The sequence below is a fragment of the Somniosus microcephalus genome, chromosome 12, assembly GCF_052327205.1.
Source record: "Somniosus microcephalus isolate GS21.2 chromosome 12, FLI_Smic_1.0, whole genome shotgun sequence".
NCBI classification, from domain to species: Eukaryota; Metazoa; Chordata; class Chondrichthyes; order Squaliformes; family Somniosidae; genus Somniosus; species Somniosus microcephalus.
In genome coordinates, this window is record NC_140998.1 from 163,171,646 (window position 1) to 163,186,972 (window position 15,327).

The 15,327-nt window shown below is 44.8% G+C and overlaps 1 protein-coding gene across 6 annotated transcripts in view; it reads right to left on the reverse strand.

Moving 5' to 3' along the window:
* The window catches only part of eif2ak4 (eukaryotic translation initiation factor 2 alpha kinase 4), a 123,231-nt gene that overhangs the window by 46,551 nt on the left and 61,353 nt on the right, over positions 1-15,327 (reverse strand). For 5 of the 6 annotated variants that reach the window (XM_086003753.1, XM_086003752.1, XM_086003754.1 and 2 more), the window contains 3 exons: positions 13,938-13,988; positions 4,164-4,400; positions 91-166 (listed from right to left, as the gene is read on the reverse strand). In XM_086003753.1, the coding sequence (XP_085859879.1) occupies positions 91-166; positions 4,164-4,400; positions 13,938-13,988 (364 nt within the window). The remainder of the gene's footprint in view (positions 1-90; positions 167-4,163; positions 4,401-13,937; positions 13,989-15,327) is intronic. The other variant, XM_086003755.1, reaches the window with a different exon arrangement.

Here is a 15,327-nt window from a genome sequence, read left to right on the forward strand (position 1 = left end):
AACAGAAAGCAAACTGGAGCAAGCGACTTGGAACACTGGGTGGGGTAGGACCAGTAGATGGCTAAGCTAGTCGCAATATATCACACTCACCATGCCTTTTGAATATCCGGCACACTGTCTCGTATACAAACTGCTGCAGCATGGTGTGGCGTGCTGAGAAACTGCCCTGAAGAAAAAAAACCATTTACATTTTTTTTTTTTTTTTTAAAGAAGTACATGAATTACAATCTGAACTGCACTTGTTGTGGACTCTTCAGAATGGCCATAGTTAACACCAGAGTAGAAAAGGAGACAAATCCTCCAGAGTGAAACTTCGCTGTCATTTGGTCAATGTTTTTAACTTACTGCCAGCAGCTGGCCAACGTTTCAGTGCAATACATACTAGTGAATCTCCCATGGCATTACTTACGGTTTAATAGCAGGATACAATGGTTTGTGATTTTTTTCCCCCCAGTACGGCGCAGAGACAGGGGTGAGTTTGCAGATTTTTTTAAAGTCTGGAGCAGGAAAAAAATTCAGTAAATTAACAGGGCCATACTTCAGATCTAGAAAGGAGGAATGGGATGGAGTTTTATTTTAAAATAGATGATTGAGATCCAGGAGCTGGGCTCAGTAGCTTTATTTTTAGGGGCAACAGTATAGGGCCAGGAAGGGAGGGTAGATGCATATACTGTAAATAAATGAGGGTGGGGTGGGAGTAGAGGTTAAGGGTTACCTTTAAACGCAGTGTTTTAAAGCATAGTATATTCACACCAGTTTTAAAAAGGGCATGGAGATAAGAAACTAATGAGCTACTGTTGATGCTGTTTCCTCATAGACAGTAAATAATAATTAATTCGCCTGCCTGTCTCGGCAATTGATAAACAATTCACAAAGTAGACCCAGTAACTACAGGTCAGTTAGCCTAATGTCAGTGGTGGGGAAACTTTGAGAGACAATAATCCGGGATAAAATTAACTGTCACTTGGATAAACATGCGTTAATAAATGAAAGCCGGCAGCACGGTGGCATAGTGGTTAGCACTGTTGCCTCACAGCGCCAGGGACCCGGGTTCAAATCCGGCCTCGGGTGACTGTCCGTGTGGAGTTTGCACATTCTCCCCGTGTTTGCGTGGGTTTCCTCCGGGTGCTCCGGTTTCCTCCCACAGTCCAAAGATGTGCGGGTTAGGTTGATTGGCCATGATAAAAAAATTGGCCCTTAGTGTTAGGGGGGATTAAATACGTGGGGTTACGGGGTTACGGCTTGGGTGGGATGGCTGTCGGTGTAGGGGCCGGGTGCTAGGGTTTGGATGATCAGCCATGATCTCGTTGAATGGCGGAGCAGGCTCGAAGGGCTGAATGGCCTACTCCTGCTCCTATCTTCTATGTTTCTATTTCTTAAAGGCAAATCGTGGTTGACTAACTTGATTTTCTTTGATGAAGTAATGGAGAAGGTTGATGAGGGTAGTGCGGTTGATGTGGAGCATATGGACTTTGAAAAGGCATTTGATAAAGTGCCACATTATAGACTTCTTAGCAAAATTAAAGCCCATTGGATTAAAGCAGCAGTGGCAGTGTGGATACGAAATTGGAGAATAGAAAGCGGACAGTAGCGGGGGACGGTTGTTTTTCAGACTGGAGGGACTTACAGTGCTGTCATTCAGGAGTCAGTATTCTAAACCTTTATAAGTCACTGGTTAGGCCTCAGCTGCAGTAGTGTGTCCAATCCTGGGCACCACACTTTAGGAAGGATGTCAAACCCTTAGTGAGGGTGCAGAGGAGATTGACTAGAATGATATCAGGGATGAGAGACTTCAATTACATGGAGAGACTAGAGCAGCTGGGATTGTTCTCCTTAGAGCAGAGCAGAGAAGGTTACGAGGAGACTTAATAGAGGCGTTCAAAATTCTGAAGGGTTTTGATAGAATAAAAAGAGATCAGGGTGAAGCAATGCAGGGCTAGCCTCACTGGGCTCAGTGCAGGCCGTGCCGAATTCACCGCACGAGAAACTTGAGAGCTGGGTCAGCTCAGAGTGCCACGGGGACAGGGATGGTGGCAGCAAGCAGCATGCACCATATGATTCTAGGGGTTTCATAGTCCAGGGGGGACTAACAATATTAACTGATGGGGATTGGAGGAGGTGCAGAGGACAAAAAACACCCAGGAAATACAGACAGAAAGATCATCTTTCACCTCACTGACTGAATTTAAAAGTACTGTTCAGTCACATGGGGACATTGTATGTTTATGAAGCAGGTCTGCATCAGAGTTTGTGCAGGATGATACAGCCTCATATGTCTCGCCTATTCAAAGGTATGGGAGGTCACATGGTCCAGCTGGGGACAGGGCGAGCCAGTCAAGGTTGCTCCATCTCAAGCGGCAAATGAGACAGGCGGAGGCAGCGGTGTTGGAACCCTGTGCAGCACCCTACTGTTATTGCAAGAAAAGGCTGTGGGGGGGGGGGGGGGGGGGTTGGGAGATGAGGTGGTCTGGTCCTCAGACCACACAGGCAACTCAGGACCAGCCAGGCAGAGCAGGCACTTCAGATGCTGGGCAAATTAAACAAGAGAATTTGGGCCAGAGTTGGAGAATAGGATGATCAACAACAACTTGTATTTATATTGTGCTTTTAACACAGTAAAACATCCCAAGGTGCTTCACAGGAGTGTTATCAAACAAAATGTGACACCCGAGCCACATAAGGAGATTATATGGGCCAAAAGCTTGGTCAAAGAGGCAGGTTTTTAGGAGTGCCTTAAAGGAGGAGAGAGAAGTAGAGAAGCGGAGAGGTTTAGGGAGGGAATTCCAGAGCTTTAGGGCCTCGACAGCTGAAGGCATGGCCGCCAATGGTGGATGTGCAAGAGGCCAGAACTGGAGGAACGCAGAGATTTCAGAGGGTTGTAGGGCTGGAGGAGATTACAGAGATAGGGAGGGGCATGGAGGGATTTGAAAACAAGGATGAGAATTTTTAAATCAAGGCGTTGTTTAACCGGGAGCCAATGTAGGTCAGCGAGCAAAGGGGTGATGGGTGAACGGGGCTTGGTGCGAGTTAAGATACGGGCAGCAGCGTTTTGGATGAGATGAAGTTTATGGAGGGTGGAAGATGGGAATCCGGCCAGGAGCGCTTTGGAATAGTCAAATCTAAAGGCACGGATGAGGGTTTCAGCAGATGAGCTGAGGCAGATGTGGGACCCAGGAGGCAGAGCTTGGAATTTTCCCCCCCGCCTGCCATCTGAACTTTTGAGATGAACTGCAACTGGTGAGATTTTCAGCAAAAAATTCCCAGTGATAAATCACCAGCTTTAGTGATGAGGAAACAGCACAATGGAGCAAACACCTTCGTGTTATGTATATAAAATACAAATGGGCAGTGTAGATGAGAATGCAGGATTTTTTTGCTGATGGCAGGTCACGGGCAGACTTCGAATACTGAATCGCACATCTTATACTTGCATTGTTACTGTACTGTACTTCACAATGTTACAGGTGAATAGCATACACTACATATAAGACATAGGTTGTAAATGCATGACAAGGTAGCAGCCTCTCGGGGTTGAAAAGGTAATCATCTATTTGTGCTGTTCTTCACAGTACTTACTGACTTCAAAAACCGATCAACAAACTTTTGGCCACATCAGTACATTAAATGTTGTTATACTTCAGTTTGGACAGCACATCCCTGCGACTGACTCGTGGTTAAAGCTGAAACAAGATTATTTCTACTGCGGGGACAGTATTCACACCCAGTATAGCATCGTCGTTAGCATTTTAGCAACGCTGGACATGTTGAATTTTCATGTATTTGCACTTCAGGCATTTTGCCTGAAGGATTTCAGTGCAATAGATGAGTGAAATGTTCACAAACTATTTGAAAAGGCAGTAATTATGGGTTCGATCCTCCCAGACTTGGGCTGTGCACAGAAAGAATATTTTGAACAACTTCTTTATAGAGAAAGCTAGCTAAAGGGTCAAGATTCATATTGGGCTATATTGTATTGGTGAAGTACCGATGTTTACAGGTCTGTCACTGCTGGTGGTGTTTTTGAGCAATTTCGATGAGGAATTAAAAGAGTACTGTACAAGAAGCGAGTCATGTGTTAAAGTGCTTTGGGTTAAATCTGATTTTGTTCCTAATACATTCAGCAAGTCCAGTGGAGGATGTGTTTGACAGCATCAGTTTCCTACCTTGTGAACATCAATATCATAGGTGAAATCCATGGCAGGTGTGATATGCTGGGAGAAGATCTGGGTGATCATTGTCCGGTAAGTTTTGCTACTGGTATTTGCCAGTGTGTGGTGCAAAATTTCATGCAGTTCCGACTCCTCCATCTGGGGTGGGGGGAGATGCTCGCTCTTCAGCAACCCCACTGCGGTGGGACGTTTTGCTGGGTCGTGATTTAACAGCCAGCTGACTATCAATCTCTTTAAAAAGAGGCAATAACAGGACATTAAATGTGTGTCTAGGCAGATTTCACAGCTCAAGTACACTTGTATAATAGATATGATAGCAAAATACCGCAGATGCTGGAAATCCGAAATAACAACAGAAAATGCTGGAAAAACTCAGCAGGCCAGGCAACATCCGTGGAGAGAAATTAGAGTGATGTTTCGGGTCTAACCCTTTTTCAAAACTGGAAAGGAAATGAAATAGATCGAAAGGTAGGGCTGGGACAGAACAAAAGAAGTGAAGAGACATTAAGAGGTAGTCAAAATGAGACGAGATGGTGATAGGACTAGTGGAGACAAAAGACGGCTCAGATTAGGTGTGAAATGTACTGGCAGAATGAGAGACAGCTGCCATGTGGGAGAGAGAAAAAAAAGGAAGGTGGGGGAGGGAGGGGGGAAGGGAGAAACTGCAAAGGGGTGGATAAAAAATATATAAGTAAAAATGTAATAGGGGCCGAGGTTATGATCTGAAATTGTTGAACTCGATATCGAGTCCGGAAAGCTGCAAAGTGCCTAATCGGCCCTCGACCATGTCCATTCTATCTCCCGCACTTCTGCCCTCACCCCTGCCCCTCCCTCCCGGAACCACGATAGGGTTCCCCTTGCCCTCACCTTTCACCCCACCAGCCTCCACATTCAACGGATCATCCTCCGCCAGTTCCGCTACCTCCAAAGTGATCCCACCACCAAACGCATCTTCCCCTCCCCTTTCAGCATTCCGTAGGGACCGCTCCCTCAGAGACACCCTAGTCCACTCCTCTATCACCCCCAACAGCCCTTCCCCTTCGCCTGGCACCTTCCCGTGCAAGCGCAGGAGATGTAACACCTGCCCCTATAACTCCCCCTTCCCACTGTCCAGGGCCCCAAACACCCCTTCCAGGTGAAACAGCGATTTACTTGTACTTCTTGCAATCTAGTATGCTGTATTCGCTGCTCACGATGTGGTCTCCTCTACATTGGGGAGACCAAACGCAGATTGGGTGACCGCTTTGCGGTACACCTCCGCTCAGTCTGTAAGGGTGACCCCGAGCTTCCGGTCGCCTGTCATTTTAATTCTCCGCTCCACTCCCACTCAGACCTCACCGTCCTTCGCCTCTTGCATTGTTCCACAGAAGCTCAACGTAAACTCGAGGAACAGCACCTCATCTTCCGATTAGGCACTTTGCAGCCTTCCGGACTCAATATCAACAATTTCAGATCATAACCTCGGCCCCTATTACAGTTTTACTTATATATTTTTTATCCACCCCTTTGCAGTTTCTCCCTCCCCCCCCCCTTCCTTTTTTTTCTCTCTCCCACATGGCAGCTGTCTCTCATTCTGCCAGAACATTTCACACCTAATCTGAGCCATCTTTTGTCTCCACTAGACCTAGCACCATCTCGTCTCGTTTTGAATACCTCTTAATGTCTCTTCACTTCTTTTGTTCTGTCCCAGCCCTACCTTTCGATCTATTTCATTTCCTTTCCAGTTTTGAAAAAGGGTTAGACCCAAAACGTCGACTCTAATTTCTCTCCACGGATGTTGCCTGGCCTGCTGAGTTTTTCCAGCATTTTCTGTTACTTTGTATAATAGATATCTTGCACTGATATTCAGCCCCTCGAACCTGTTCCGCTATTCAATTAGATCATGGCTGATCTGTACCTCAACTCCATTTACGCACCTTTGATCCACACCCTTGATACCCTTACCTAACAAAAATCTATCAATCTCAGTCTTGAAAGCTTCAATTGATCCAGCAACCACAGCCTTTTGGGAGTGAGTTTGGATTTCCATAGAAACATAGAAGCAGGAGTAGGCCATTCGGCCCCTCGAGCCTGCTCCGCCATTTAATGAGATCATGGCTGATCATCCAAATTCAGTACCCTGTCCCTGCTTTCTCCCCATATCCCTTGATCCCTTTAGCCTCCAGAAATATATCTAATTCCTTCTTAAATATATTTAATGAATTGGCCTCAACAGCCCTGTGTGGCAGAGAATTCCACAGGTTCACCACTCTCTGGGTGAAGAAATTCCTCCTCATCTCAGTCCTAAATGGCTTACCCCTTATCCTTAGACTGTGGCCCCTGCTTCTGGACTCCCCCGCCATCAGGAACATCCTTCCTGCATCTAGTCTGTCTAGTCCTGTTAGAATTTTATTAGTTTCAATGAGATCCCCTCTCATTCTTCTAAACTCCAGCGAATATAAGCCCAATCGACCCAATCTCTCCTCATATGTCATTCCTGCCATCCCAGGTATCAGTCTGGTGAATCTTCGCTGCACTCCCTCCATGGCAAGAACATCCTTCCTCAGATAAGGCGACCAAAACTGCACACAATATTCAAGGTGTGGTCTCACCAAGGCCCTGTACAACTGCAGCAAGACATCCTTGCTCCTGTACTTGAATCCCCTCGCTATGAAGGCCAACATACCATTTGCCTTCTTAATCGCCTGCTGCACCTGCATGCTTACCTTCAGCGAATGGTGAACAAGGACACCCAGGTCTCGTTGCACTTCCCCTTTTCCCAATCTATTGCCATTCAGCTAATAATCTACCTTCCTGTTTTTGCCACCGAAGTGGATAACCTCGCATTTATCCACATTATACTGCATTTGCCATGCATCTGCCCAATCACCCAACCTGTCCAAATCATACTGGAGTTTCTCTGCATCCTCCTCACAGCTCACATGCCCACCCAGCTTTGTGTCGTCTGCAAACTTGGAGATATTACATCTAGTTCCCTCGTCTAGATCATTTATATATATTGTGAATAGCTGGGGTCCTAGCACTGATCCCTGCGGTACCCCACTAGTCACTGCCTGCCACTCGGAAAAAGACCCGTTTATTCCAACTCTTTGCTTCCTGTCTGCCAACCAGTTCTCTATCCAAGTCAGTACCTTACCCCCAATCCCATGTGCTTTAACTTTATCGAAAGCCTTCTGAAAGTCCAAATACACCACATCCACTGGTTCTCCCTTAACTATTCTACCAGTTACATCCTCAAAAAATTCCAGTAGATTAGTCAAGCATGCTTTACCTTTTGTAAATCCATGTTGACTTTGTCCAATCCCGTTACTGTTTTCCAAGTGCTCTGTTATTACATCTTTTATAATGGACTCTAGCATTTTCCCCACTACCGATGTCAGGCTTACCGGTCTATAATTCCCCGTTTTCTCTCTTACCACCCTTTTTAAATAGTGGGGTTACATTAGCTATCCTCCAATCCATGGGAACTGTTCCAGAGTCTATAGGATTTTGGAAGATGACCAGCAATGCATCTACTATTTCTAGGGCCACTTCCTTAAGTACCCTAGGATGTAGATTATCAGGCCCTGGGGATTTATCGGCCTTCAATGCAGTCAATTTCCCTAACACCATTTCCCTACAAATACTGATTGTGGTAAACCACTGTTTGTATTCCACTGTGTACATGCCTGGACATGCCTCGGCTGACTCCTCCCACAAGTCCTAGTATAAAGGTGACTGCTCCCCAGCCCTTTGTATTTCTGGACCGGTCGACCACTCGAGGCAGACCTTCATTCTTTTGTTAATAAAAGCCTTTAGTTACTCTCTTAACTCTCAGTCTTTTGAGTAATTGATAGCGCATCACTGATTTCGTTCAATTCCTCCCTCTCATTGGACCCTATGTTCCCCGACATCTCTGGGAGGTTATTTGTGTCCTCCTTCGTGAAGACAGAACCAAAGTATGTATTTAACTGGTCTGCCATTTCTTTGTTCCCCATTATAAATTCCCCTGATTCTGACTGCAAGGGACACACACTTGACTTCAATCTTTTTCTCTTCACATATCTATAGAAGCTTTTAGTCAGTCTTTATGTTCCCTGCAAGCTTACTCTCAATCTATTTTCCCCCTCTTAATTAATCCCTTTGTCCTCCTTTGCTGAATCCTAAACTGCTCCCAATCCTCAGGTTTGCTGCTTTTTCTGGCTAAATTATATGTCCTCTCCTTGGATCTTATGTTATCCCTAATTTCCCTTGTTAGCCACAGTTGAGTCACCTTTTTTGTTTTATTTTTATGCCAAACAGGGATGAACAAATTCTGTAGTTCATCCATGCGATCTTTAAATGCTTGCCATTGCCTATCCACCATCAACCCTTTATGTAACGTTCCCCAATCCATCCTAGCCAACTCGTGCCTCATACCATCGTAGTTTCCTTTATTTAAATTCAGGACCCTAGTCTCTGAGTCAACAACTTCACTCTCCAATTTAATGAAGAATTCTATCACATTATGATCGCTCCTCCCCAAGGGGCCTCACACAAGATTGCTAATTAATCCTTTCTCATTACATAATACCCAGTCTAAGATGGCCTGATCTCTAGTTGGTTCCTCGACATATTGGTCCAGGAAAACATCCCGTATACACTCTAGGAATTTCTCCTCCACAGTATTATTACTAATTTGGTTAGCCCAATCTATATGTAGATTAAAGTCACCCATGATAACTGCTTTGCCCTTATTGCATGCGTCTCTAATTTCCCGTTTAATGCCATCCCCAACCTCAGCATTACTGTTTGGGGGTCTGTATACAACTCCCACTAACGTTTTCTGCCCCTTGGTATTTCTCAGCTCTGCCCATACAGATTCCACATCATCAGAGCTAATATCCTTCCTTACTATTGTGTTAATCTCCTCTTTAACCAGCAATGCTACCCCACCTCCTTTTCCTTTTTTCCTGCCCTTCCTGAATATTGAATACCCCTGGATGTTGAATTCCCAGTCTTGGTCAACCTGGAGCCATGTCTCCGTAATCCCAATGATATCATATCCGTTTACATCTATTTGCACAGCTAATTCATCCACCTTATTACGAATGCTCCTCGCATTAAGACACAAAGCCTTCAGGCTTGATTTTTTAACACTCTTAGTCCTTTTAGAATTCTTATTTACTGTGGCCCTGTTTGATTTACACCCTTGATTTCTCTGCCTTCCACTTTTGCTTTTCTCCTTCCTGTCTTTTGTTTCTATCCTTGCTTCCCTTTCCTCTGTCTCCATGCTCAGGTTCCCAACCCCCTGCCATTTTAGTTTAAACCCTCCCCAACAGCACTAGCAAACACTCCCCCTAGGACATTGGTTCCGGTCCCGCCCAGGTGCAAACCGTCCAGTTTGTACTGGTCCCACCTCCCCCAGAACCGGTTCCAATGTCCCAGGAATTTGAATCCCTCCCCCTTGCACCATTCCACTACCCTTCATGTGAAAAAGTGCTTCCTAATTCACCCCTGAATGGCCTGGCCGTAATTTTAAGATTATGCCCCCTTGTTCTCTACTCCCCCACCAGAGGAAATAGTTTCTCTTTATCTACCCTATCAAATCCTTTTATCATTTTGAACACCTCAATTAGATCACCTATCAATATTCTATAATCAATGAATACAAACCACCTTTATGCAACCTTGAGTAGAATGGGGTTTAGAAGAATGAGAGGTGATCTCATTGAAACATATAAAATTCTCTCAGGGCTTGACAGGGTAGATGCCGAGAGGCTTTTCCCCCTGGCTGGAGCATCTAGAACTAGGGGTCATAGTCTCAGGATAAGGGGTCAGCCATTTAGGACTGAGATGAGGAGAAATTTCTTCATCTCAGTTGTGAATCTTTAGAATTTTCTACCCCAGAGTGCTGTGGATGCTCAGTCGATGAATATATTCAAGATCGATAGATTTTTGGGTACCGAGAGAATCAAGGGATATGGAGATAGGGCGGGAAAGTGAAGTTTATGTAGAAGTTCAGCCATGATTTTATTGAATGGCGGAGTAGGCTCGAGGGGGCCTTATAGTCTACTCCTGCTCCTATTTCTTAACCCGTCTTCATAATTTAACCTTTTTAGCCGTCATTCTGGTGAATCTGTTCTACACCCTCTCCAAGGCCAACATATCCTTCCTGAGGTGTGGTGCCCACAACTGAACGCAGTACTCCAGATGGGGTCTCACTAAGTCTCTGTACAACTGAAGCATAACTTCCTCCCCTTTGAATTGCAAGTCAGTAACTCAATCAAGCAGATACAATGTTATTACATACCACAAGGACTTGCATATACAGGAAACTCTCGATTTACCGGCATCTAAATAACCGGAAATCTCTGTTAACCGGCAAAATTCAGGGGTAGATTCAGGTAAGTTTTACTTCATATTAGTGGCCGTTCCTGGATCTGTGGCTGTGTAACCGGGGTTCCTGCACTTGTTGCTAAGCAACAGGGATGCTTGGTCTGTGGCCGGGGTTCCTGCACCTATTGCTAAGCAACAGGGAAGCCTGGATTTGTTGCTGTGTACGGAGCTCTCGTACCTTTTACTATACCTCTTTGTAATGGACTTTTTGATAAACCGACACCACGCCGGTCCAGTCGGTGCCGGATAAAAAAGAGTTTCCTGTACGTAGCACCTCAGGGTGTCCCAAAGTACTTCACAGCCAATTAAGTACTTTTGAAATGCAGTCAGTGTTGTAATGTAGAGAAATGCAACAGCCGAGGTCCCAGAAACAGCAATAATATAAATAACCTGATGATGCGTTTTTTCAAAAGTGACTTTGGTTGAGGGATAAATGTTGGCCAAGATACCAAGAAATGTCCCTGCCCTACTTCAAAATGGTGTCATGGGACCTTTTACCTCCACCCGAGAGGGCAGACAGCGCCTCAGTTTAACATCTTATCTGAATGACAGCACCTCTGATAGTGCAGCACTCGCTCAATACCGCACTGGGAGTATCAACTTATATTATGCGCTTAAATCTCTGGAGTGGGGCTTGAGCCTTCTGACAGAATCAAGAGCACTACCACTGACCCAAGGTTGACATCTTGACCCGGCATATCCCATAGAATAGAGTACCAAAATTTAAAAGAGTAAGAGAGAAGACACAGTAAATTAATGCCAAGCTTCAGCTTTCAAAGCCTGCAGATTAATCTCACTGCAGGGCATTTGCTATGTGCTGCTGTGCAGTTTTGAATTGTAATACAACTTATTACTATTACATAGGAGGTGCACTGATTACAGAAGAGGCAGTGTGGAGTAGGCAAAAAGCTAAGCAAGATGGTAGGGTCAGGACCAGAATGTATGTGGTGGCCTCACATAGAAACATAGAAGATAGGAGCAGGAGTAGGCCATTCGGCCCCTCGAGCCTGCTCCGCCATTTAATGAGATCATGGCTGATCATACAAATTCAGTACCCGGTCCCCGCTTTCTCCCCATATCCCTTTAGCCTTAAGAAATATATCTAACTCCTTCTTGAATATTTTTAATGAATTGGCCTCAACTGCCTTCTGTGGTAGAGAATTTCACAGGTTCACCACTCTCTGGGTGAAGAAATTCTTCCTCATCTCTGTCCTAAATGGCTTATCCCTTATCCTTAACTGTGACCCCTGGTTCTGGACTTCCCCGCCATCGGGAACATCCTTCCTGCATCTAGTCTGTCTAGTCCTGTTAGACTTTTATAAGTTTCAATGAGATCCCCTCTCATTCTTCTAAACTCTAGCGAATATAAGCTTAATCGACCCAATCTCTCTTCATATGTCATTCCTGCCATCCCAGGTATCAGTCTGGTGAACGTGTATTACAAGTTCTACCCACCCAATTCAGAAAAAAGAGAACATTTTAAAAAGTCACCCAACTGAAGTTTTCAAGCTTATGAAGGCAACTGAAAGTAGATTCAGGGAACTTGTTCATTGGGGCAAACTCTAATAGCAGGTGACAAAGTAAAAATTAGAAAGTTATCAGTAATAAGGGGCGTCATGCAAACATTTTCATCCAAAGGGTAGTAGTCGTGGAATAAGTTATCAGGGAGATAACAGTATAAAATGAGTTCAATGGATAACAATGCATTCCCAGGAGAGAGGGACTGAGGGATATGGTGAGATGGTGGCTAGGTGGGGTTCAGGTCTATTTATAAATAGATGGCTTACTGTTCTATTAGCTGATTACTAGGAAATAAAAGCTAAACTATATGTCACAACGTTATTTTCGAATTGTCAAACATTGGACACTGCTGCTACATAAGGATTATGTAGAATTACATAGAATATACAGCACAGAAACAGGCCATTCGGCCCAACGAGTCTGTGCTGGTGTTTATATTCCACACGAGTCTCCTCCCATTCCATCTGCCTCATCTCAGCCTTTCAGCCTATCTTTCTATTCCCTTTTCTCTCATGTACTCTCTAGTTTCCGTTTGAAAGCATCCATTTGCCGCAACCACTTCCTGTAGTAGTGAGTTCTACATTCTAACCACACTCTGAGTAAAGAAATTGGATTTATTTGTAACTATCTTGTAATTATGGCCCCTAGTTTTGGATTCTCCCACAATTACAAACATTCTCTCCACATCTACCCTGTCCAACCCATTCGTAATTTTAAAGGCCTCTATCAGGTCACCTCTAAGTCTCTCTTTTCTAAAGAAAAAAGCCTCAACCTGTTCAATCTTTCCCAATAGCTGTAATCTCTCAGTCCTGCTACCATCCTTGTAAATTGTTTTGTGCACTTTCTCCAGTGCTTCTATGTCCTTTTTATAGTATGGAGACCAGAACTGTGCACAGTACACCAAGTATGGCCTGACCAGGGTCCTATACAAGATTAGCATAACTTCACTACTTTTGAATTCTATAGCCCGAGAAATAAATCCCAGTGCTGTGTTAGCATTTTTTAATTGCTTTGCTGACCTGCGATGCTGCTTTTAATGATTTGTTCACCTGTATCCCTAGATCCCTTGGCTCCTCTACCCCATTCAGTTTTTTTTTCCCTAAGGTGTAGGTGATGTTTCTATTTTTTCCTACCAAAGTGCATCACCTCATATTTATCTACATTAAAGTTCATTTACCACTTAACTGACCAGACTGCAAGTTTTCTAATGTCTTCTTGTATTATGCTGCATTCTTCCTCAGTGTTCACTATACCAAAGTTTGGTATCATCTGCAAATTTTGATAAGGAGTTACCTTTTTTTTGTTTATGGGATGTGGGCATTGCTGGCAAGGCCAGCTTTTATTGCCCATCCCTAATTGTCCTCGAGAAGGTGGTGATGAGCCGCCTTCTTGAACCGCTGCAGTCCGTGTAGTGAAGGTGCTCCAAAGTCCACATTATTAATGTAAATTTTGAACAACAGTGGTCCCAGCAATGATCCTTGTGGGACACTGCTTTCTACCTTCATCTAATTTGAATAACTATCCTTTATCCCTACTTTCTGCTTTCTATTTTTTTTTAAGCCTATTTGCTATCCAATCAGCTATTTGTCCCCTGACTCCACGTGCCCTAACCTCTGTCATGATCTTACAATGTGCCACTGCGCATTCCTGAAACTTTTCTTTTCAGAGTACCACAGCTTGAGGCAGAAAATTCTTAGTGGCACAACAAAGTGAATTGAAGTTCTTTGCTGATAAATGGTTCCTTTCTGCTTCAGAAGCACTTGTATAAAAATAGAAAACGTGGCCATTCCTGGAAATAAATGCTTCTAATCTTACAACCTATGCGCGCCAGAGACCTTCTCCAGGTCACAACAGTGCAACTGCTGATGAAGCAAAAGCCAAAGACTGTACCTGTTTTGAACATTTTTCTTCATCAAAATCTTCGGGGAACTCAACTGTTGGCTGGGAGAGGAAAAAGTAGCTTCAATTAGATTAGACATTTCCATCAATCACCTGAAAAACAAGCAATGTTCCTTCATAGGTTAAAAGGGGCATTTACCCCCAAACTTCTGGATGCACCACTACAATCCTCAAAATCCAACAAGAAAGCATACAGGGCTTATCTCTGCTGTCACGAGGTGAGAGAATAGTATGGGGTGACCCCATATTGCCACGCCCCACCGTGACCAGACATCAATCCTGCGTGCATATAGACATGATTGGACTGTGATATAATAGCAAAATACTGCGAATGCTGGAAATCTGAAATAACAGAAAATGCTGGAAATACTCAGCAGGCCAGGCAGCATCCGTGGAGAGAGAAACAGAGTTAACGTTTCAGGTCTGCGACCCTTCATCAGAACTGGAAAAAGCTGGAAATGTAACAGATATTAAGCAGGTGCAGAGATGGGCGGGGGGGGAGGGGGGGAAGGAATTAAAAGAACATACTGTGCAAATGTTGCAAATGGGAATGGCAAAATCATACTGCATGAAAAATGGGGGCAGGGATTATTATCTGAAATTGTTGAACTCGATATTGAATCCAGAAGGCTGTAATGTGTCTAATCGAAAGATGAAGTGCTGTTCCTCGAGCTTACATTGAGCTTCATTGGAACAATGTAATAGGCCAAGGACAGAGAGATCAGAGTGGGAGTGAAGCGGAGAATTAAAGTGACAGGCGACCGGAAGCTCAGGGTCACCCGTACGGACTGAACGGAGGTGTTCCACAAAGCGGTCGCCCAATCTGCGTTTGGTCTCCCCAATGTAGAGGGGACCACATCGTGAGCAGCGAATACAGTATATTAAATTGCAAGAAGTACAAGTAAGTCGCTGTTTCACCTGGAAGGGGTGTTTGGGGCCCTGGACAGTGGGAAGGGAGGAGGTATAGTGGCATGTGTTGCATCTCCTGCGCTTGCACAGGAACGTGCCAGGTGAAGCAGAAGGGCTATTGGGGGTGATTGAGGAGTGGACCAGGGTGTCGCGGAGGGAGCGGTCCCTTCGGAATGCTGAAAGGGGAGATGAGGGGAAGATGTGTTTGGTGGTGGGATCACCTTGGAGGTGGCGGAAATGGCGGAGGATGATCCGTTGAACATGGAGGCTGGTGGGGTGAAAGGTGAGGACAAGGGGAACCCTATCATGGTTCCGGGAGGGAGGGGTAGGGGCGAGAGCAGAAGTGCGGGAAATAGAACGGACACGGTCAAGGGCCGTGTCAACCACAGTAGAGGGGAATCCTCGGTTGAGGAAAAAGGAAGACATGTCGGAAGCACTGGACTGATTGGACTGTGATGTCTTTTCCCCTTCC